Raw genomic sequence first — 25,113 nt, forward strand, 5'->3', positions numbered from 1 at the left:
GGGTGACATGAATACCAATCATAGTCTCACGAGTCATGTGCAGCATAGTTCCACTTCACCCAGCCGGGCATCAGAATAGTGCAGTATGAAGCAAACAGAAAAATCAATTTTATCTCTTTGGGCAACTTTCCTCTGTCAAGGCTTCGAAGGCTCATTCAAAAGACCACTGTCTTCTCAATGGAGACACAGCAGCTGTTCAATAATCAAAATAAAACCTGACAAATCATCTTAGGCCTACAATACAAATGATTCTAAACATACAGACTACAGTAAGGATGACATATAGTCCAGTGAAAGATGTTACTGACTTTAAGTTATACAGGATTGACCCAAAAAAGATTTTTAAGAATGGCGTAAATGCTATGATCCATCGAAAAGAATATAAAAACAAGTAAAAAACATTAAGGGATAGAAACTCTTTTCTATAAATTTTCTAGGTTACCCTGTAAGGTAAACCGCAGTATAATGGACAGATGGATGGGGTTTTGTATACCAGTGCATCTATAAACACTAACACAAATTCAGCTGCAAAATATTGAAATATTCATATAATATTAGAACTCAACTGTGAGCCATTAAAGAACTATATAATTACCCCCTTCCTCCCACATGAAACACACCACAAAGCTAATGTAAGTATCCCAGTGAGTCCATTAATTGGAGGGAAAAAACAGATGCAGTGCACAGTACAATTATGACTCTGTAACAAATAATAAAAATAAAAGGTAGGAAAACAACAAAACCTCAAGAGTAAAAATGAATAAGTAAACAAATAAGTACCTATTCATCACCTACAGATCCAGATTCAATAGTCTAATGTGTCTATGAATTATAAATAAGCAATAATGCCATTTTGAGCCCATGGCAAAAATGTTGTAGCGCAAATTAATTAGCTCATTAGTTAATAACAAGTCAAACAGTCCTACAAAGATATCCGATCAACCCCATTCTCTAATTATTTTGTAACTCTATATAGGAATCTACTCACTAGTTGTTGATAATGCATTGCTATGCACTTGATTTGCTCAATTTCTCAAAACAATTAAATCAATCTGTCAAACTATATTTGTACAGCACCTTTCATACAGGTTAGTGCAGTTCAAAGTGCTTCATATTTGAAGAGCCAAGAATAAAACAACCTCATGATGACATTTGGGTTTATTTATTTGGAAATAAAGTATTTTCTGTACAACTCCGACAAACTGTCTCACATTCACTAAAGCAGCACAAAGTATTCTAGGTCTTCCAGGACTGCAAACTGTTTCGAAAGGTTGGACAGAGGACACACACAACACTTATCAGAGACTTTTGTTACAGGCTGTCAAGGAGCATGAGACTCCAGTGGTTCTGATGAGTATCACAAATACTTTAAATGCCTGTTTAATGTAGTCAGAGTGTGTGTTTCCCCTTTCTCTCAGCTTTTCCTATTGTATGACCTACTATTAAATGCTTTCAGGGTTCCATCCATCAATCCATCCATTATCAATACCGCTTATCCTTTGAGGGGAGCTGGAGCCAACCGCAGCAGACATTGAGTGAGAGGCAGGGTACACTCTGGACAGGTCACAAGTATGTTTTTCAGTGTGGCTTTGTTGTCTGATGTCTGTGACAGGTATTTCTTGTAACATATATGGAATGACTGAAGTTTCTTGAACTTGAACCTTGTTATTCCCAAGTGTAACTTCTGTTACAGCCAAGTGTGAAAAACCACAGCCACCATTAGACTATATGTTACCAAACAGGAAGTACGTACAAAGGTGAGTAACATGAGAGTTTCCATACACTGTACAAGAGTAATTATTGCATCAAGAGTCCAAAGTTTTGAATTATTTAGAGAGAAACAAACTCAAAGATTAAGTTCTAAAAGAAACACTGATGTCAATGTAAGTCAAATGTGACTATGTAATACTGTAGTACTATTAATATAGTGTAAACACCAACAATGGGCTTCTCGTGTTGTGTTTAATGTAAAACGTAAGCACGGCTCAGTAATGTGCAACCTGTGAAGTTAGTCAACCTGTTGTCAGATTTCACTTCATTTCATGTGTGTTTGAGATGAATCACCATGAGTTGAACATTCAACATTCATTCTATGTGGAGCGCCACTCTGTTTTCTTAAAGAGACAGAGGGGGAGAAATGATCCCTTCGCAGTTGCACAGACCTGCACCATTTGTGCATGCCCAGTCACACTAAGCAGCTCTAGCAATATTCAGACTTGCATTCAGTTTAAGCTTGCAGGACATGGCCCACTAACCTACTTTCCCCACAACATGCTCTGTAACATCAGAGACGAGGCTGTGTGTCATCAGTTAACTAACCTTCACCATAGCATAGTTTCAGGAAAGAGGAACAAAAACCCAGATACAGCACTGCTTAAGCACGAGCAGAATATAAATGATCAGAAAAAAGAAATCTCCATCAGGCCCCAAGCTTGGTTTGCTCCTGAAGGGGAAATATAATGCTGCAAACTGATATTCCTTGAAACAGCAGTGGAGTGGAGCAAAATGAAAAATAAGGACATGACGAAATGTCACAAGAAACGAGGAATAAAGGGAGAAAAATCAAAACCTGTAACTGAGACAGAGGAAAGTAGTGAAATACTAAGCCATACAGGAGAAATTATGTAGTGTTAATTATAAAATATGAAGAAATAGATGTACATAAATAATTTTAATATTAAGATTATTAATGAAAAAAAAACACATTTGTGGCAAATCCTTTATATCTACATGTAACTGTTAGGGTTGCTGAATAAGGAGATCTTGTGTTTCCCCCATGTTCTCATGGGCACACCCCATCACAGTCCAAGAATTACATAAACCACACTATACACTGTTAAACCCTACAACCTGATACCCACAAACAATTGTTGTAAGTTACTAGGCAAACAAAAAACAACCACAGCAACTGCATATGCAGTGCACCACTCCGTGGGCGGCTCCTCCTTCAAGTAAACAAATTTAATAATTATGACGTGGCAACATATTGTGAGTGCAGAAGAGACTCTGGACTCCTGGACTGGACTGTGTGCTGGCTGATTGGTTGTATGTTTGATTGTATGTCACAGGTTGTTGTAGCTATTTTCAAAAACATCCGTATCAGTAAAAGTGGATTGTTAAAAGATTGGTAATGTCTGCGGTTCAATACATTTATTTTATTGCCAGAGCAGTAACAAGTGGCAGAAATAGACATCCATATAGTGAGTGGGATACCTGTCAGTAGGGGGCAGTCACAGTGCAGAGTGGATGAGGATCATGATTAACCTCTGACCTCCATAGGGGCAGACTTTAATCCAGAATGGAATACACAATCTCATCAAGGCCAGGATAAAAATGCAGTTTGTTAAATTGACTGTAAAAACAGGGCTGACGATTTTGACCGGAAGGGAGGAGAAGAAAGCATGAGTCATGAGGGTGGCCCAATTGTTTCGCAGCATGACGTAAAAAGGAGTGTATGGTGCTTAACACTCAGTTCAGTCAGTCCTGGGACAGCCATTCATGTCCCACTCAGCTGCCAGCACACGTCCTCATCACTATTCATGTCTGCTGGGCCAACCTCAGCACTGATGCAGCAAGCCGACAGAGTGGACCAGGCCTCCACACTAGTGTACCTACATGAGGACACTGGACGATCACTTGGACAATGGGAAATAACAGGCTCCTCTAATGGCATCGTGATCCAGACCAAAGTCATCAGATCGGCAGACACTGACATACATTCAAAAAACCTGATTTCCAAAGACTCCCGTCTTGCCTGGACACCCTCTACTGTGAAACCCCTCTTGCTCAATCGCACAATCCAGCATCTCCCACTAATTTGAAATTGTCCAAGTAGTCATATCTCTACATGCACAAGAGCGCCATGTGGATTTCTCAACCCCATATAGACCACAGTCCTATTTCACCCTCCTCGAGTCATGCAATATGTTTGAATGCCCCACATATAATAATGTGCCTGTACATACAGCGAACCAGCAGCTGCTCTCCACACACACACACACACACACACACACACACCCCATGGCATCCCAACCCCATTTCATTGGCGTCTCGTATCAATAACTCACAGCACACTGCCTCTCGTCGTATTAATACAAGAGGAGAAGAAAAAAACACCCTATTCAAATAGTGTACCTGCAGTTTACAGTCAATCAAATGTCATGCCGATATTAGCTAGCAAAAAAAAAAACAAGCCCCCTTTGATTTAATGCATTAGCCTGAAACGGTCCAAATATCCACTGAGGAGAACAAATATGTTTTGTGTATTTTTTTGATACGACTGCTGTAAATAATGTGAAGCAAATTACGTCGAGTCAAGACTTTGGAGAAAGAACAGACTGTGAGTAAACTATGTTTTTTTCCCGAAGAGCTTCTACTTTTTGACACCGTGAATTGTTTCGCTAACGTTAAGCTAGGTTTGTGGGTAAAAGTAACCAAACAGACGCTGTGGAGGAGGTGGAAACTTACCTTAGAGGGAGCCAGGCGGGGACCGGTGGAAAAGAGGCTGTAAGCGGCGAAATGATCATTAAAAAAAAACTACGACGTCCTATATTCCCCGCAAAAAAAGTTTCCCTCAGATGAAACTGCGCTGCGACTCCGTGTACAGATGATTCTTACCGGTGTGACTGAGAGAGAGAGAGAGAGAGAGAGAGAGGGGCCGCCTGTTGAGAGGCAGATCCCGATCCAGCCCAGAGCCCGACACAGCCCACACACTTCACACCTCACAGCTTACATCGTTTTTCCACAGAGCGGTGCACACAACGTGTCCCGTCCACTGACACACACACACTGACACACAAACACACACACACACACACACACAGTGACAGGCAGACAGACGAGGGCTGGCTGAAGACTCCTGTGCAGCCAGTGCGTCCACGCTCACAGCCCCGCCCACTGGACTAGATATGCTCCTAAATAAAGTTGTGCGTGCGCGTCTCTGTGTGTGTGTGTGTGTGTGTGTGTGTGTGTGTGCTCGTGTGCGTGCGTGTGTGGTTGCCTCACTATGTCCTTTTCCAACATAAACACAGACCTCGTCCGGACCAGTGGACCTCATGAGGAACAAAGCTCAATCCTATAGGCTAAACATCATTTCTGGGGTCCTGGTTATGGTTAGAGGTCAGATGTGAATTGTGGTTAGGTTAAGGTTAGGGTTAGGGTTAGGGTGAATTGGTCATGGTTATGGATATGGTTTTGGTTAGGGCGTCCAAAATGAATGGAAGCCAATGCAAAGTCCTTTTAAGGATGGCTGGGTAAATCTGTGTGTGTGTGTGTGTGTGGGCGTGTGTTGTGGAGACCTAAATGTGTTTAGGGTTAGGTTAGGGGAAGGGTTAGGATTAGGCAAGTTGTAACTATGGTTAAGGTTAGAGCCTCCAGGTGTCCTCCAGAAATCCATGTAGGTCAATGCAACATCCTCTCAAGTCGTGGAAACATGACTCAGTGTGTGTGTGTTTAAGTAATACTTTCCTGATCCTCAAGTTCAATCAATTAAATTTTATTTGTATAGCCCATATTCACAAATCCCAATTTTTCTCGTAGGGCAAACAAGGTGTGACCTCCTCTGTCCTTAACCCTCAACAAGAGTGAGGGAAAACTAACAAAAAAAACTTTTAACAGGGGAAAAAATGTAGAAACCTCAGAGAGAGCCCCGTGTGAGTGATCCCTCTCCCAGGATGGACAGAAGTGCAATAGATACCAGTTCAGCAGGTTAAAACAGTACTGAGTCTGGTTCCGTACATGTACAGTACATTGATGTGCTGTGATTTGAGTGTGTGAGTCACGCCATGCCTTTTGGTCCATGAGTCATACTTTCAAAAGGCCATCATGTAGCCAATCATCACATGTTGGCAGACACAGGCTTGGGCTGATCAGAGCTATTCTGAAAATGTAATGGGCAAATGCATGAGTGAACCAGGTTTCATACAATCCAACAAGTGGACACACACTTTAGCGCCACCCTTAGGTCAGTGGGTGCAGTTCGGTTGTGGAAAGAGTTGAGATGCTTAAAAGTTGCAATACTACAATGAAAAATACTCCATCGCAAAAACAAGCCCAGCAGTAAAAGTTGTAAAAGCACAGCAGGCACAATGCAAAATGTTCCTTAGCAGAAATGTCGTATTATTGGAATGATTATAGAGATTGGATTGGTTATAGAGCATTATTGCATTGATGATTCAAGACTCCATTCCCACTTTGGAAAGAAAACAACCAGTAAATAGTTTCACTGTAGTACATTTATTTTTAGCGTGGCGATGAAACCACAGAATCATGATCCCATTTTAGAGTTTTACGGCAGTCAGAGGCGAACTCATTTTTGGCTCTCATTGCTTAACATACACACACCTTTGAAAAGTTTTAATGCACAAACTAAACTCAACTCTGAAATTTACCAGGCAAAGCATGTAAATGTCTTGTTGTGACTTGAGGTTTCAAAGGAGCTGCAGGGCTTCTGAATGTACTTGCATGATAAATGCCTTTCTAATAATGTCTCTGAACTACAGTCTAAGGCTGGTAAAAATACATGTTCATGAACACTGCAATTCAGCATGAAGGCATATATTATTTCCCATTAAGAGAAATTAAATTTACTGCAATATTTGAATGTCCCTGTGGAAATTGCTATTGATCTTAACATGGCAGAGATACACATATAAAAAACAAGATTTTGAATTGCATATACATAACGTGTTGGAACTCTGAATACAGCTTGATAGCCTCCCTGCATGTAGTTTGATAGCAGCTCTCAGTAAACCCTGACAGTGGTTCATACCCATGTGTCTCACTCCTCCTGCAGTTGCAGGCGACTATAGTTCCCAAAGAAAAAAATTAAAACCAACCAATTACTCAAGTGGTGTGACATGAGTTGTTTTATCAGATTTAACCAAGTCACAGGAGGAGGATATTATACAACAGTTTTCACTGCATACGTAGTAGGCTACTAACCATAGTAAACTGACTTTGGCATGTAAAATCAGTGGAATGCCCCTCTAGATAAAATAAGATAAAACCGTATCTATCGATCTGCCTGTTTGCACACAGAATAATGAAACTACTATTTCTTGCTTAATTTAAGGTGTTACTCACATAAAAAAGGAAAGAAAGAGGGACTTCAATCCAAAAGATTTTTCAGGCCCTAACAGCTTCTCCATGGATGATTTCTCTCCAGGGAAGAGCCTTTCACAAAAGCCTATGGGTGTGCGGCACTTCTCTTTCTTAATTTGCATTAGGGCTGGTGAGTCAGCAGGCTCTTTTCTTTCTTTTTTTTAAGAGATATTAAATTTCCCCTTTCCCTCAGATTCACTGATTCTGGCACTGGATAGGTAACATGCAATGTTGTGTGGGCTGAAATCAATCTGCCACCCATGGCATGTTCATACTTTCAGCAGCTGCCTGGATTGTTGATGCCACCGATCACTTCTCTTAGACTCAGCTTTTCTGTGTCATCGGAGCCACTGACATAACGTCTATAATTGCATGGCATTTTAAACCTGTGCTTAATCAGGAATGAATGTAATGAAGTCTCACATTGAAGAACACGGAACCTAGAAAATATTTGTGCCTCCAGTTGTGTGGCCATGCCCTGTTGGAAGGGTTGTTTATACTATTGTTGTTTTTATCCTTGTTTCATTAGCCTATTATTATATACTGTCTTATTGATGTCCTCATAAATGAAATGCATTATTATTTGCATGATCCAAAAAGTCTGGAAAGATTCACATTTGTGGGTCATTGAAAAGGAAGAACTGCAGTCTGTTGGATTGGAAATACTAGTTTGTGTCAGTTGCGTGCGTTCAGTGCTGCGTAAGGTGTGTGTAACACCAGAACAGGTAGAGGAGGACAGTGCTATGAAGAAATTCCTGTTGAGTCAACCAGCAAGTCTGTGACCTTCAATCAAAAAAACATCTGTGATATAAGAGGCCTACTTTTCAAATGTATTCAGGTAACTAAACACACAATTACACACAAGGGAGTAAGTAATAAAAATATTTTGGGAGAAAAAAAACTTCACAGCAAGGATTGCAAATTCTCTGTCCTCAATATTCAATCTTTTATTTTCTTAAGACAGAACATTACAGCTCAAATGTAATGGCATGTCAAGCTTTATCATAAACACATACATATACACAGCCAGTTCATACAATGTTCAAGTGAACATACACTGCCAAAGCTCTCAAGCACAATTAATGAACAGACCACTTTGCATGCTGCTCAAGAGAATTTCCTTTTCATGTCCATTGAAGAGAGTCAGTGCTGATAGTGAGCCGGTGAAACCACAACTCACAAAACCATTAACAATCTGGTTGATGTACCAGGCTGCGTTGGATGTTACATCATCCATGACCTTCCTCCTTGGCCCACATAGGTGCAAGGTTAAAATACAATTTTAAAAAATGTATTTCTTAGTTATTCTTAGTCAGTGCAAGATATGTTTTTTTTTATTAAAAAAAAACTTGAATCATTGGACATTTAGTTTCAGTTTCCCAAATGACCCATGATGTCACCATTGGTTGTTGGTTGAGACACATCCTCAAGATTTCCATGACTGTTTCTGTTCAAGCAAATCATTGTGTGAAGAAAGACGGAGCTTCTTCACAGTTTATACTTTCTCTGTCCGGCTATGATCCTCAAGGACTTGGTGGTTTGTGCAGTGTGCAGGCAACAACAAACAATAACAATGACATTCTGAGGCAGAAGCTGGACAAATAAGAATATATTTTATGGATCGTATCCTTATTAGCATAAAAGATGGTTGGCTAAAATGTGTGAATGTTATTCGAAAGTACTGACATAACCACCTTCATAATGTGCAAAAAAAAAAGCATTTGCAAAATACGATCTGTAACTGTATTTACATCTTAGAAATTAGTTCCCATGAATATCCACTTAGAGACTGTCTAACTTAAAACTATAAAAATGTTCTGTAACATTTTTCATCAAATTAACCTCAAATCGAAAATATCTAATTTGTTCCAGTTCCCCTTTTGACACGGTCATATATTGTATTTTTATGGTTGAAGCCTCTGGGTTTATCTGGTCCCTGCTGCTAAGCTTGAACATGTTAAATTTACCACTTTGCTACATGACCTGCACTTTTTCTCTGTTGCCACCAAGGTCAAGGAGGCCTCTTCCCGAATTAAACCCAGATGCTATCCCCAGAGCAACAGTCTCCAAATACAGTCGTCATATCAAACAGGATTGCAGCGGTTTTGTTCGAAAATGAGTTATTGCATCAGCTTTTTTTTAAAGTGAACATGATTCCAAACAATGTAATGTTGATTAAGATTTTCACAACAATCTTAAGTACATTCATGTGTAAATCTAAAATAATCCTTTTTAAGTCCCATTATGGGGAAATGTTATGCCATGTTATCACAGCATAGGGGATAATGACAATAGAAACATCAGTTAAAGTCAAACTTAAGTAAACTATAAACAGGAGGACATGTAGAAATAGAAATAGCATATACAATGTAAACAGAATACACACAGTTGTTTTCAATGAGATGATACAGTTCACCTACAAATGCATAAAATCTTTCCAATAAATATGGAATTTAACGGGTAAATAAAGTTATTAAATCCATAACTAAATGCTGAAAACTACAGATAAATTCTGCCTGAAATGTTTCTGCTGTACAGTTTAATATGTAAATATGTATCATAGTTATTCATTTTCAACAACAAATGACGTTCAGTATGGCACAGCGTCACTGGAGGGCGCTAACACAAAGCACCAGGTGGTCTGGAATCAACTTGAGAGAGGAGGAGGCCATTCACTAGCCTGTTTTAGCAACACACACCTAGCTACTGTTAGCTAGCCGGCGGCTAACGAGCAAGCTAAAACATCAGTGTGTCTTAATGTCGCCTGTCTTATCAAGTGATGGCAAGAGAACAGTGTTCACAGACCGAGGCTGGTGAGTGCCGAGCTCACCCTCAACCCGCGACCACACATTTAGCACTCGCACAGTTTGCAGTAGCGCTACGGGGATAAAGCTAAATAACCCGAGTGCATCCCGGAGTTAGCCAGCGTTAGCTCGGCTCAATAGGAACAGTGGTTGGTACCAAGCTAATACGCGTCTCTTTCCTTTCAGAACTGTACTACCTCATTGCCAGATTCCTGCAGTCCGGGCCGTGTAAGAAAGCAGCGCAGGTAACACCCTTCGATTTGCGAGATATTAACCGGTTTATCGGTTGTAAATCGTAGAGATTAGCAGCTGGTGCTAGCGGCTAATGCTAACTGTGTCTCTCTGTGTGTGTGTTTAGATACTGGTCGAGGAGCTGGAGGAGTATGAGGTAGGTTCAGCTGCACTTTTCTGTCTTTATTGTCATGCCTGGTTTCCGTGTTACTGTCCATCTGGTCGTTTTGTACGTGCTTACATGATTCAGCTTCTTAAGCCGACGGTAGATAAAGGAGCGGGTTCCGGGACGGTAGCAGCAGCTTGGTGCTATTTTTTTTTTAAAAAAGCTTGTCTCTTAACTTTAGTTGGTTCCTCAACGATGGAGCTGGGACGGACTGAAATACAAGCGGAACTTCCAGGACTGGGTGAGTGTGGATTGTCATAATTAACGCTTTAATCAAACGAGGCTCATAACTCGAATTTTATTTGGTAATCACCACAGCGGATTTTTGTGTTTTTATTGATCGATCAGGCGGAAAAGTCGCGGCGATAAAATGTTTACGTTTATTAAAATCATTTCAACATTAGTGTTCGCACAGGCCTGTTGATGAATTACTAAACACAGGCTTTACTATTGTGTGGACCAGTGGGCGGAGGGAGCGGACGAGGACGGGTCGTGATAGGCTGAGCCACATCTAGAGGGCTGTCATTTTGCTCTTGCAGCGAATCAAATCACAGTTGTGCTTTGGAGTGACTAGCAAGGGACTCTTTTGATTGGCTATCACCTTGTTAGTCCCTCCTCTTCCCCCTCGCTGGTTTGTTTTTCAGTGCGCTGCATCAAAACCACAATTTATATTTATGACCAGTCTGAAAAATTACATTTCTAGAAGTGGACTTACATGCTTGTATAAATGTACCCAGCTGTTTAAAAAAAAATGTAATTTTATTGTAGAATTCACGTTGTAACTACAAACAAATCCACTTATACAATGATTAACTTCATTACTGAGAGTTTATTGCAGTTTCTAGTTCAAATTACATGTTTGACAATGCTGTTTGCCTGTGGAGAGGCAATTTAAGAGAAAAGAAAAACTCATTTAGATGCCAGCTGGTATTTTGACTGTCACACACCCACAAAAAAGGTTTCATATTGTTGTAAAGCCACCAGAGGCTTAAAATCAGGCAAACATGTTGAAACATTTTTTGAAGTTAAATCTTATTTTGTATTTTCTTTAAGGGAAAATCAATAGATGTTTAAGTAGATCTAGATGGATACATAGTAATAACTTCTAGTCTTTCTTGAGTAAATTGTCCCTACCTGTTCACACTATTGTCGCAATTCCTTAAAAAGTTATTATTTACTGATTTATCATTGTCAGATTTTAACATCTCTATAATACCTATTAATATTAATTATTCTACATGTTTTTGGAGAATGCTGCTAAAATCCTAATGTTTGTGTGTGTGTTGTTAAATGCTTTGTCACGTTGTAACAGCAGTGTTTGATTCTTTTAGGTGAGTTTGAACCAGCACATTCCTGCGGACTATCTGCTGCGTGTTTGTCAGCGAATAGGCCCGCTCATAGAGAAGGAGATCCCACCTAGTGTTCCTGGAGTCCAAACACTTCTGGGTCTGGGAAGACAGTCATTACTTCGCACTGTCAAAAGTGAGAATATTCCTCCCATCTACCATAGTTTCTTTTCTTTCTGTATCTACGCACAGTCCTCATACAGAGTCTGTTGTAATTGTGTTTGTGTGGTCTGTTGGCAACACATCTGTTTCCTAATGAATTTTTAGTCATTTTTAACATCATTTTTAACCCACTATCTGTGTAATTTAGGTTGTAGCCACAAAGTATGCAGTGGCTCAGCTGTTGCTGCACTGCACCGGGGACGTCCACCAGAACCCCCAGTCAGCGATGGAAACGCTCCCAGTGTTGGTGTGTGAAACGTTTACATTTTTTATCCTTTAAGAGTCCCTAGACCAATTAAGTTAAAGGTGCTTTAGCAGTCTATTGTCTCTACTAATCCTTCTTGCATGTCTTTTATATCAAGTGTCCATCATGGGTGCTCGCCAGGCCACAGGTACAGCTCGTTTTGGCCAAGCTTTGCCGTCTTCCTCCTACCAACACATGAAGATACACAAACGTATCCTTGGCCACCTATCCTCGGTCTACTGTGTAGCATTTGACCGCACTGGTCGTCGGATATTTACGGTGAGCTGTGATCACTTGTTTTAATGTAGCCCACTAGTTTAGTTTCCATCTGTCAAGTCACATCTATGCAAACCATTAAAACATCGCATATTTTTCCTAATGTTTTATGCTTTTTAGGGTTCAGATGACTGCCTGGTGAAAATCTGGGCCACAGATGACGGCCGGCTCCTGGCAACACTTCGTGGCCATGCAGCAGAGATCTGTGACATGGCTGTCAATCACGAGAATACGCTCATCGCCTCAGCCAGCTGTGACAAAACGATCAGAGTGTGGTGCCTACGTACATGTGCACCCATCATGGTTCTGCAGGCCCATGCTGCCTCCATCACATCCATTCAGGTGAGACTAATGATTCAGGCTTTATTCAAACAACTCAAGTTCCAGTTAAAACTAAGGATTACCTGGATTATACAGCAAATGCAATTTTTTAAAAGCAACATAATATAACTCTACGTCTATAAATGTATTATATGTTAAACTCTGGTCAGTCTTCTCTTGTGCCTAATCACCCCTGACTTTCCGTCTCTTTAGTTTTGTCCTGCTGTCAAAGGGACAACGCGGTACCTCGCCTCCACAGGTGCAGATGGTATGGTGTGTTTCTGGAAGTGGCACTCGCTCAGCATGAAATTCAAGTAAGTGTTTCAAACTTCTTTTGTCACTGTTTTTAGATGCTCTTTTTCACAGAATGGAAATAACTACAACATTACTTTTTCTCTTCTTTTCCACAGTGATCAGCCGGTCAAGTTTGTTGAGCGGTCACGTCCAGGAGTACAGGTCTCCACTTCCTCCTTCAGTAGTGGTGAGTGTTTTTCGTTTCCTGGTAACTTCTGTACTTTTTAGTACTTTTAGTATTAATAGCAGTTCTTTAGTTTACCAGGAAATGTCTTGACAGTGTAATAAAACTAACTGGTCAGACATAAATAGTGACATAAGAGCAGGTTATGCATTTACAGATATGCATGTTCACTGAATGTGTTTGTGTCACTAACATCTCCATCCTTTCACTGTTAATAGGTGGTATGTTCATGGCAACTGGTGGCACTGATCACATGATCAGAGTCTATTACCTTGGTGCTGAAACTCCCATGAAGGTGTCTGAGATGGATGCCCACACGGTAAGAAACAAAACACAGTAGCTGCATCATCCTGTTAATAAAACTTTATGTAAACAAGGTGTAACTTAAAATATGTTTCTTCTGTTTTTAGGACAAAGTTGTAGTCGTCCAGTTTAGCAATAACAGTGACAGGTGAGTGTGATTACTGAGATCTGTATGGACTTCAAACAGTGCTTTTGTGGTTCCTTTAGTTAAATGTGTTTGTTTGTTCAGCTTAAGGTTTGTAAGCGGCAGTCGTGATGGCACAGTCAAGATCTGGCATTACCAGCAACAAGAGTGGAAGAGCGTCACTTTAGACGTGGCTGCCAGGCTGCCTGGGTAAGAGAAAAAAGAGTTGAACAGTTACATGTCTCTGTAAATACATCTGTGTCTCAACTGATGGCATAATTTCCTCCAGGAGCACTGTCGCCAATGGGGATGATAAAACGAAGCTGGTGGTGACCATGGTGGCTTGGGACCGTGCAGATACCACAGTCATCACAGCAGTTTCAAACTACCTACTCAAAGTGTGGAGCACAACATCTGGACAGCTGCTGCATGTTTTATCTGTGAGTGGCTTAAGTGGACGTTTCTACTGTGCAGGTCCCCTTCAAGATAAGAACAATTAAGAGTTAAGAGTTTTTACAAATGTATCGCCTTTGTTTGTGCTCTTTCTACTCCAGGGTCATGATGATGAGGTGTTTGTGATGGAGGCTCACCCGTTTGACTCCCGCATCATGCTATCAGCCGGCCACGACGGCAACATTTACTTGTGGGACCTGACAAAAGGAACCAAGATCCGCAACTTCTTCAACATGGTAACTGATCGTCAATCAGACCTTCAGCTCAGCAGTCGTGTTTCTTTACATCACGGAGTTCATATTAAAATGTTTGTTTCCAGATTGAAGGGCAAGGCCACGGTGCTATTTTTGACTGCAAGTTCTCAGCTGATGGACAACATTTTGCCTGCACTGACTCTCACGGCCATTTGCTCATCTTTGGCTTCGGCTGCAGCAGAGCATATGAAAAGGTAACTGCACAGCTCGGCCACATGGTGTATCTTGGGTTGTAACTTGACTTTTTTTCCGTAATCAACACAAAAATGCTCTTGATTCACTTTAGATTCCTGACCAGATGTTCTTTCACACGGACTACCGGCCTCTTATTCGGGACACTAATAGCTATGTCCTGGATGAGCAGACACAACAGGCCCCTCACCTCATGCCTCCAGCCTTCCTCGTGGACGTTGATGGGAATCCTCACCCTCCTCTCTACCAGCGCCTGGTGCCAGGAAGAGAGAACTGCAAGGAGGATCAGCTCGTACCTCAACTTGGCTACATGGCTAACAGTAAAACCTGCTCCCTCATTTCTCCTATCATTCAGAATGCTTGCACTGTTTTTAGCGTAGAGGTTGACCCAGCAACTGTCTTTGTGTGACTTAGACGAAGGAGAGTTGGTTGAGCAGGTACTTGGTCAGCAAACGGCAGAAAATGGAGAAAACATATTGGACAATCTCATCAGACAGTTACAGAACGAGCAGGACGTGCGTCAGAATCCCGAAGAACCGGCTGAAGAGGCAGAGGGTATGTTTCGCTTTAGATTTTGTAGTCAAATTTTACAGTGTTGTTTTATTGATTTACTATAAGCATGAGCATTGTGTGGATACTAGATGTAACCGTATCAACTTTTATTGCCAAAAGATCATTTCCTCAATTAAAGTATTGTCTTTCTAATGTTCCTTTTTATTCTTAGCTGATGATGCAGCAGTGGATGTGGACTCCTCTTCAACTGATGGACAACACAGAAGCACGCAGATGGACAGTGTTTGGCAGATGCAGCATAATGCCCTGCGTAGTCAAGTTGCTACAGAGAGGGACCTGCTGGCCTGGAGCCGCAGGGTGATGGTCAATGAAATGCCGCATGGGGTATTCAGGTGAGGTGGATGGAAATTTAATTAGAATTAAGACACTACAGAGAGCAGATATATAGTTATTAATACAAATGAAAATGTTATGTGTATGTTTTTAGTAGCAGTGAATATTTGGAAATGGAATTTTTTTTTTTCTTAGAGTTATGGAGGAGTGCAGACGAGCCAAAGGTGACATGGAGTGTTCACTTTACAATGCAGAGAGGAAGAAGAAACCAGTTACATGTTCACCCAAGGTTTGTTATTCTTCATCTCACAGCTGCTGTCCGCAAATCAAAAAATACCGTCTACGCCAATTCACTTTTTCCCTCTTTATTTCCCGCCCTCCTTTGTCACTTTGTAGAGCGATCTACTGGCCTCACGGCTCCGCTCCCGGCGGCCAACTAAGAAAAGGCAGCAGCGCCACGCCTATCAGACCCGCTCAGCTCAAGTCCGCCGTCCTGGGACCAGGAGTCGAACTTCCAGCAACCGACATAGCTCTGACAGCCAAATAGATTCTGACAGTGACGGAGAAGTACGTTCTGTCTTTCTACTCTACATATTCAAACATGGCCGACAGAAATGTGTTGCACATGTAGTATCTAGAATTTTTTTAAAACAAGTTTGTCGGTTGCTTGAATCGAAAGTTACTGTAACATCATATTCACATACATTTAAATATGATGTTTTGATTTGATATTTTGGAGATCTTTTTAAAATTACAAATTTGTTAACTAAAAAAACTTTAAATAAAAGTCTCTAATTGCCCAAAAAATGTAAACAAAGTCATGAAGCCAGAAAGAAACACAATCTATTTATTATAGATGATGATATTAACAGTGTTTTCTGTTTGTTGACAGGCAGCAGAACAAGCAGAGCAAAGTGAACCCTCCTCTGAGGCTGAAGCTCAGTGGCAGAGTGAAAGCAGCTCCAGGTTGATAATTTTTAAAGTGAACAGTGTTTTTCAGGTCGTAGTGACAGTCGTCGACCTAACAGCGCACCTCTTTCATTCTTAGCGACTCCTCGAGTGAGTATTCTGATTGGACAGCCGATGCTGGTATCAACCTCCAGCCGCCAAAGCGACCAACCAGGAGGTCCGTACAGCCAACAGGTTACAGCAGCTCCGAGGAGGAAGAAGAAGGCGAAGACAAGGAAAAGGAGCCCAGGAGGAAGGAAAATGAGAAGAAGAAGAAGAAGCCCAAAGAGACCAAACAGGTGAGCTAACACGACCTTTAGCTTCTTCACTCAAAGCACAGGAGCTGCTCTCTTCATTGAAAGTGTGCGTTGTGCTCCAGGTTTTACATGTTGTCTGAGTACACAGTACAGGAGGAATTCTTTATTTGGATGTTGTTCTAACTAACTGTAAATACTCAGAAACCCACGTCCTCTCTGGCCGGACTCAATGCGGAGGAGTGGCTGCCACCCTCATGGATAATGGAGACCATTCCACACCGTTCTCCGTTTGTTCCCCAAATGGGAGATGAGGTACAGATTGTTACTCTTGACAGCAAACAGAACAATACATCACTGTGTTACACACATTCTGATCTATTCTTTTGTTCTCCTCCAGCTCATCTACTTCAAACAGGGCCATCAAGCCTATGTGCGGGCGGTCCGCAGGGCCAAGGCCTACAGCATTAACCCTCAGAAACAGCCATGGAACAGACTCAACCTCAGGGTAAGACATTGTTTCATCTAAAAAAGTGTAGTGTACAGACCCTCACTTGTTCTAATATTGAAGCTGTTTGTATGAAAATGGCAGCCGGTAACTTTCTGAAACTGACACTCTGATGGTTATGTCTATTTCTACTGCAGTCACCATGTACGATAAATCCCCTAACCCTGTCACAATGCTCCACAAGTTATGTAGGGTTGCAAGAATCATGTGTTTCAACATGAGTTTGCAGAATATCACTACAAATCTCCATCATTATCAGTCTCAAATTTAGATTCGACAAAAAAATTATATATTCAAAGAGTAGAGAATGTACTTTTTTGAGAACCTCTTTGTTTCCTTATCCCGAGTTTTACACTTTAATTTTTTATTTTTCGTCTGCCCCTCCAGGACCAGGAATCTGTAAAGGTGGTTGGAATCAAGTATGAAGTGGGACCTCCCACCCTTTGCTGCCTAAAACTGGCTTTCTTGGATGCAGTCTCAGGGAAAATGACCAATGAGTCTTTCTCTTTAAAGTGTGTATTTATATTCAGTATATACAAGATTTAAAAAAGACCGAAATCTCTTGGTACATGTATTTTACCCTTTTTTCTTTTTTTCTACAATCCCCAGGTACCATGACATGCCAGATGTCATAGATTTTCTGGTACTGCAGCAGTGTTACAACGAGGCTAAAGAGCACAACTGGCAACCAGGTTAGTCGATCCCCAGCTCTTTTGAAGTGAATTGTTAACAACTTGTTGTGTTCATTGTCATGTAGAGTGTACTGTCATCCACTTACAATGGATCCTACATTGCTCTCGACAGGCATGAGGTTCCGCAGCATCATTGATGACGCCTGGTGGTTTGGTTCTGTCGAGGACCAGGAGCCTCTGCAGCCTGAGTATCCAGACAGCCTGTTTCAGTGCTATGCTGTAAAGTACGTCTGTGTATCTGAGGTGTTCTGCTCCAACATAACACATCAACAGAGCTTTCTGTTAATATGATGCTCCTCTTTGTTGACCCAATGTCACTTAAGAGATAAGAGATTGTAATCTGACACAGCATGATTGAATTCGCCGACTAATTTATGTTTTCTATTCCTTTATCAGGTGGGATAATAGTGAGCGGGAGAAGATGAGTCCCTGGGACATGGAGCCTATTCCTGAGGAAGGTCAGTGTTTATATGAGAGTTCCACTTGGTAATGAATCTGTAACTATTTATTTATTATGAATTACAGACAAATAACCATCAACCATTTATTATTTACAACATATTTGTATATTATATAATGATAACTTAATGGCAGATAAATATATACACAATATAATAATAATGCCCTTTATCGGACAGTAAAACTGGACAACAGCAGTGGTTGTAAATCCAGAACCAGGGGCTGTAATTCACAATAAAAAAACACAGCTTTTCATTTCAATAGTCTAATTAGGAATCACAATTTTCCTTATTCTGCCAAGTGGACCATTTATAATTTAAATGTAACTGGCTGACAACACAAATTTAAATTTTCTTACTGCTGGCTTATTTATTTGGTCCTTGAAGACTTGTCTGTTCAGTAAGTATGGCAAAACTATTAGCTGCATACAAAAGTATTTTATCAGATTTCTGCTGCTTACCATTTTATAGTAGTGCCTTTCGGTCTGTGTTGACTAACTAACTAAATACCCCTATTTTCTGATTTTTGTGATTCCTTCAGCTGCATTACCTGACCAGGTGGGTGATGGGGTGGAGGTGGCGGAGGAGGAGCTGAAAGCTCTGCTCTACAGACCTCAAGAAGGAGAATGGGGAGCTCACACACGGGATGAAGACTGTGAGCGAGTCCTCCATGGCATCGATCAGCTTCTTACTCTAGGTCGGTCACCAGATGTCTGATAACAGTTTGTTTGTTTCAGTGTGTAACGTCATTTTGCCACTTTTGATCTTATTACCATTTGTCCACAGACGTCGCAAAGGCTTTTGCATCACCGGTGAATCTGCGGGACTACTCTCTGTACTGCACTGTGGTGGCTTACCTCACTGACCTCAGCACCGTCCACAAACGACTCGAGAACCGCTTCTACAGGTGGAGCTGCACACAGACACATTTGTTCCTCACCATGAATTCAATGTCCTGATGTTAAATTGCTGCCATTAGAGTTTCCAGTTTCCTGATGCTCTTCTCTGCTGCAGGCGGATCTCTGCATTAATGTGGGAGGTGCGCTACATTGAACACAATGCCCGCACTTTTAACGAACCCGAGAGCCCCATTGTAGCAGCCGCAAAGGTGGTGACTGACGTTCTCCTGCACTACATCAGGTGAGACTCCGCTGAGATACAGTCACCTCATTAATACTTAAACACTGGAGGTTGCGTAACAGTGACAAATCCTTCACTTCTTTAGGGACCAGAGCTGCACAGACATCTTGGATCTGTATCGCAAACTCAATTGTGAGATCAGCAGTGGAGGGGAAGCTGAGGTGAGATAGTTGTTTTGTTTAAAGTATACAAATATTTGTTTACACTGTAGTCCCTGCTTTTTCTTTATTTTATTGTTTTGTCAGTAAATAAACATTAGGGCTTATATTCCTCTGCAGGAGTTGGACGTCGACTCTGACAATCCTGGGACATCTACAGGACATCGGGTAAGAAGGACCAGAGTCCAGTGTCGCACAATCATTTATCTTAGAACTTAAATTAAAATCAGTCTGTAGCTCCCCTCTTAATTTTCCTTTCCCCTATGCCAGGGAGCAAACTCGAATTCTACGACCCGTGGTGTGGCTTTGGATGTTGAAGTATGGCACGGTCAATGTCAAAAGCTGGTGCGTCGCATGATCGTCTCCCAAGATTCAGAACCCTTCAGACAGGCTGTGGATCTCTTCGAGTATCCGGTAAAACAATCCCGCAATTGCAGTCATTAGTCTACTGATGCCAAAAAGAATTTAAAAGAATTAGTCAATTAAAATGAATCCCCTGTGTCCATGAATGTTGGTTATGTTCAGGACTATCGGGACATCATTGACACTCCCATGGATCTGGGAACAGTGTCGGAGACGCTCGCCGCAGCCAATTATGAAAACCCGATGGAGTTTGCCAAAGACGTCCGCCTCATTTTCAGCAACTCAAAAGCTTACACTCCTAACAAGAAATCACAGGTGAAGTAGCATGTGTTTGATTTAAAACATGCTGTAATGTAGCTGTGTTAAGTCCTGCAAAGTAGTAGTCTGTTTCCTAACAATCGTCTTGTTTTATGTCTAGATCTACACCATGACCCTCAGCTTGTCAGCCTTCTTTGAGAAACACATCATCTCCATCATCTCCGACTACAAGTCCGCCCTTCAGCACGAACGGCGGAATCGTCAGAGACTCAGTTACAGGAGCAGACTTCACAATGGAGGCAGTTCACCGCCTGTTAGTCCATCCCCCAGGTACCGAGTCACAAATCTGTCACTCGACACTCCACAGGATCAAATGATCTTTTTAATTCCAGTCTACTCAGTTTGTCTGCAGGGTGTGTGCAGTGCACACAAATATCGTTGATTTGCCGCATTTCAATCAAGGCCTTTTTTTAATCTTTAGAAATCAGCTTCAAAATATTTTTGAAAAATTGGTGTCTTGTTTTTTGTCTGTTTTTGGTAAGAAGTAAGTGGTTTGAAAGGATTTCACATAATGTAAATAATTATTCTGAAATACTGCTTCTTACTTATGTTTTTTGTTTCTTTTGTCCAGCTCTAAAGGGAAGCACAAGTCAGGGAAGGTGTCCAAACCAAAAAAGTCCCAGACCTCATCAAGGACTCGTTCACAGAGACCACGTAAGGGTACGACTCCACTGCTGTCGCCTCTTCCTCTGTTGTGTAGCTCCTTTTGTTGTGATGAATCTTACAATAATGAATAATTAGTAATATTCACTGTGTTGTTGCTGCAGCTCAACAAAGCAGCAGTGTAGCAAAGGAGGAAGACAGCCAGCCTTCTTCCCCAAGTTCAGGGACGAGCAGCGGGAGCAGGAACCAAGGGCCGCAATGCTTGACCCGCAGCCAAGCCACTCCAGCGAAGAAGTCAGGTATCATAAGAAATACATGCTAACTACAGTTTCATTTTCATCTCTGTGTGGTGTTAACAGTAATGATGCAGAAATGAACCACCTTCCTCTTGTGTTGCCTCAGGGCGGAAGAGTAATCTGCATCAGAGCAACGGCTCCAGACAGCGCCCTGGGCAGGAAGTGCTGCAGTCAGACAACGATGAGGAGGCGTCCGGATCTAACAGCTCCGCGTCAGACTCGTCGTCATCCTCCTCGTCGTCATCTTCCTCCTCATCATCGGACAGCGAGAACAGCTCTGATTCTGAGGAGGAGAAGTACATGGAGGGGGGAGATCACGACTACAGCAAAGCCCCCTGTCTATCTATACGTCTGCCGGCTGAAGGTAAGGTGGCGGCCTCAGGGAAACGGAGACACAAAGGAGGAGAGGACCTGGCACAGATGCCTAAAAGAGCACGTGTGCAGATTCTTGTAGAGGAAGAGGAGGAGGAAGGGGAGGAGGAGGAGGAGGAGGAGGAGAAAGATGATGATGAGGAGGAGGATGATGAAGAGGAGGAGGAAGAAGAAGAAGAACAGGAACAGGAGCAGCAACAACAACAACCGGTGGCTGTAAGTCAGGAAGAAGATGAGGAGGAGGAGGATGAGGAGGAGCCAGAAGAGGAGGAACCTGAAGAGGAGGAACCTGAAGAGGAGGAACCTGAAGAGGAGGAAGATGAAGACGAAGACAACTCTGACGAGGCACAGAGTGGGTCCGCAGCAGCAGCGACAACAGTAGCATTAGCAGCAGGTAGCAGTCCAAGAGGCAACCAGTGCAAGTCTCGACGGGTCAACACGCGCAACCAGGGCCGCAGGACAGTTCTGTACAGGGACGAGTCAGAGGACGATGGCCATGGGTCGAAGGATGACCCCCTCAACCTGGGCATGTCCCGCTCAGGACGGGTACGGCGTATGACTGAAAAGGCCCGTGTCAGCCACCTCATGGGCTGGAGTCACTGACACGTCGCCCCTTTCCAAACCTCAACACAAAACATGAGAAATACTTCAGGGATTTTTTTTTTCTTTCTTTTTGTACAAGTATGTATATATGATGTATACATATAGATATATATGTGGTTTCTTTTTTTAATCTGAGACTGCGTGTGACTCTCAAACTGATAGCAGGTGCTCATGACATGTTGCCAAGGAGTTTTCATCCCTGGTGGACAGAGCTACTGTTCAACACAGACCCGCTCCAACTGGACTAACTCACCTCAGCCTTACTGTTCTCTGGAGGAGCCTTTAAGACGCAGCACTGCTCTTCTCCTCCTCATCCAGGAATCAAACACTAGATCTGCTCCTCTTCATCCCTCCTACAAACTTTTCTGATTCCTGGTCACCAAAGAAGGATGCAGGGAAGCCAAAAAATGGTGCTCAAATTTTATTATGTCTTCTTTGTTTGTTTTCAAAAAGTAGTTCACCGGAACTCTCATGCTAGTGGTTGTGAGCTTTCCCAACCACAGCGAGAGAGGTACAGTATCAATCCTGGTCACTGATGTCAATGTTTTTGGTCTTTCTTCACAACCACAAGCCTTAGTTATCAGATCGCCCATCATTCAGATTTAGTTTGTGGCTGGAGTCAGGTCCAGTGTAGTTTGGGAACGAGCAATACTGGAGAATCATTGAGGTTAGTCAGTAGAATACAGAATCATGATAATATCCCTCCTGACGTCCTTGGCCTGTGAATGTTAAATGTATTTCCTGCTTCCTGATCTTCACTGCTTCTTTGCGCTTTGATTCAGTTATTTAATCACAATCGGGTGTTTTTAAACAAAAAAGTGATTTTTCTTTTCTTTCTGGGGTAAATGAGGCCACTGCATCCTGATTGCGTTTATACTGTTGTGCTCTCCGATGGATCCGACCCTGCATCCATTCATAGCTGCTTCCACGACACCCTGCTCCAACTCTGCGGCGTGAAAAGGGGTCTTTGGCCGTCTCACTTCCACAGACGTATTTATTTTTCAATTGTATTATACTTGGTTTACGAGCTATTTCTTACATGAATAGTGATGAGGAAATGAAATATTTGCACATTTATCAAATCCACGAGGCAGCTGAGTAATGAAGATGGTAGAGAAAGCTAAATGAGACAGCCTGATGATTTTTGTGTGAAAAAAAAATGTTTTTGAACTGTGCCAGCACGCATTAAATTTATAGTTTTTTTTGAAAAATTAAACAGGATATAACTTGAAACCTCTTTCAACCTGTGTATGGTGAAGCTGACGGTCTCATCTGAATCTTGTTTTTTTTTTTATCTAAAGCAAACTTAGCAACCACAGATCAGCCCTTTTTATTGAGTGCGTTGAACCTTTTTTATTTCTCCCCGTTTTCCAACATCTATGAGCTGATGTGTCTCACTTTGGAAGGATCAACTACACATGATGTTTCATGTCCATGATATACAACCAGGTGTTAAGTTGGTGTCAGAATCACTGTGTGTACTTTTATAATCATGACAGATGACTTTATGTTTCTGAAATCGACATGGATTCATCCTGTTTAGTTGCACCGGAAATGTTTACTTTAGACCTTGTGCACTCGTCGGTGGCTAAATCACTTGAGGAGGAACCAGGATAGTTGTCATTTCAAACACCGGGTGCTCCGAACACGCCTCCTCACCAATCTGCCTCTGTGAGGTCACTGGCGGGAGAAAGAGGCCTCAGAGGTTCTGTTTGGTTCGTGTGAAGGTGCTCAGAGATAAAAACACACAAATCAGCATCCAGGGTGCTCCAAGTGGCAGCGTCAACCGGCATCTAAAAATGATCCTGGTGGAGTGTGAGGAGATTATGCTTCACATTTTTGGGATGTTATTTTCATATAGTAGATGGCTCTTAGTGTTGCCTCGAAGCTTAAGAGTAGTTGATGACAAATAAAACAGTAACTTCTGCTATAGGTGGAATCAGCGTATGTGACTGTCTTTTATACACAATGTTTTGATTGTATGTTTTTTTTTTTTTAATAAAAAGAAAAAAAATCCTCTTTAAAATTCCATTTGTCGGTTTATTTAAAAAAAAAAAAGATTTTCCATGTCTGACCATAATTTCTGTGCATGTTAAACCAGCACAAGGACAGAATTGTGCGTAGTTTTTACGACGGGTCATAAACGTGCACCGAGGGCAAAGATGAGGGCATTTCCGATTATACTGTGTCTGCCGGTCATGATAAATGGTTGTAAACCTGGTCATACCATTTGCAGCTGCATTAATGCACTGGAACCTGGGGTGAGTCAGACTAGGAACAAACAAGGTTGAGCTGTGACGCACGTACGCTCTGCCACACCTAGAGACTGCAGAGACACTGGAGGATCATGGGAGTTAAAATCAATGCATAAAGAGGGAAAGGTCACTTTAGTGGATGCCCGGGGGGGGAAGCAAAGTCTGTTACATGTGAACATAATGATAGAACATACTTTCTTTTTATTATCACAACCTAATTGTAAACGTGTAAAATATGAATTCTAAAAAATCATCCTCACTTTGGATTGTTAAGTGCTGATGAGTGTATTTATTGTAGTGGGTATAGCAGCGTTCGGATCTAAAAATATTCAGGATTAGGATTATGCTGTCTAAATGCACAGTATCTATAGATGCAAGAGATATATGTTGTGTTTTTCATCTGTTATTTGGGCATCAGCAGTGGAATATGCAAATATACCCCTGCAAACGTGTGTGTAATGCATATAAAGAATCAAGAAACTATAAATACACCAGTAAACCGTCACAGGACTGAAAATAGACAGCTGTCTGGGGGGGAAACTGAGGCTTCAGATGAATCATACTGCTGAGTTCGATCAGTTCATACAATATTTCAAGTGTCCTCAGTTTATCTAAGAACAGGATGATCCGAAAAGTGTCAGTGACAGGATTGAGGAGGAACAGTGGGACTTATTGTGAATTTATTCTGTTCCAAATTAAACCAATGCATTAACAGACTTATTATTACTCTTAATAACATCAAATCAAGTATGATTGAAATATTAATATAGACATTTTTACCACACACGACTGGCAGGAAAACAGCAAATCTAAACGTGTGATGCAGCAATATAATGTAAAATGA

The 25,113-nt window shown here is 41.6% G+C and overlaps 2 protein-coding genes across 5 annotated transcripts in view; one reads left to right on the plus strand and one right to left on the minus strand.

The window, feature by feature from the left end:
• The window catches only part of npas2 (neuronal PAS domain protein 2), a 43,858-nt gene extending 36,666 nt beyond the window's left edge, over positions 1-7,192 (minus strand). For 2 of the 4 annotated variants that reach the window (XM_035178009.2, XM_035178006.2), the window contains exon 1: positions 4,468-4,855. The gene's annotated coding sequence lies outside the window, so the exon portion shown is untranslated. Of the gene's footprint in view, positions 1-4,467; positions 4,856-7,083 lie in introns of those variants that run through there. The other 2 variants (XM_035178008.2, XM_035178010.2) reach the window with 2 other exon arrangements.
• A 2,532-nt stretch (positions 7,193-9,724) lies between these two features.
• Positions 9,725-24,040, plus strand: brwd3 (bromodomain and WD repeat domain containing 3). Its single transcript, XM_035178590.2, has 40 exons — positions 9,725-9,914; positions 10,092-10,150; positions 10,264-10,293; positions 10,484-10,543; positions 11,634-11,784; positions 11,959-12,057; positions 12,173-12,333; positions 12,451-12,672; positions 12,865-12,965; positions 13,062-13,132; positions 13,348-13,448; positions 13,540-13,580; positions 13,662-13,766; positions 13,846-13,996; positions 14,111-14,245; positions 14,329-14,457; positions 14,550-14,775; positions 14,870-15,010; positions 15,180-15,360; positions 15,497-15,590; positions 15,698-15,868; positions 16,194-16,267; positions 16,350-16,548; positions 16,708-16,818; positions 16,904-17,011; positions 17,399-17,523; positions 17,621-17,703; positions 17,816-17,927; positions 18,100-18,161; positions 18,703-18,858; positions 18,948-19,068; positions 19,176-19,301; positions 19,387-19,462; positions 19,580-19,627; positions 19,730-19,873; positions 19,985-20,137; positions 20,241-20,410; positions 20,712-20,800; positions 20,908-21,042; positions 21,146-24,040. Exons 1-40 carry the CDS (start codon positions 9,881-9,883, stop codon positions 22,012-22,014), a joined length of 5,424 nt encoding a protein of 1,807 aa, XP_035034481.2. The 5' UTR covers positions 9,725-9,880; the 3' UTR covers positions 22,015-24,040.
• The last annotated feature ends 1,073 nt before the right edge of the window (positions 24,041-25,113 follow it).

Source organism: Hippoglossus stenolepis, chromosome 15 (assembly GCF_022539355.2).
Source record: "Hippoglossus stenolepis isolate QCI-W04-F060 chromosome 15, HSTE1.2, whole genome shotgun sequence".
Classification (NCBI taxonomy): domain Eukaryota; kingdom Metazoa; phylum Chordata; class Actinopteri; order Pleuronectiformes; family Pleuronectidae; genus Hippoglossus; species Hippoglossus stenolepis.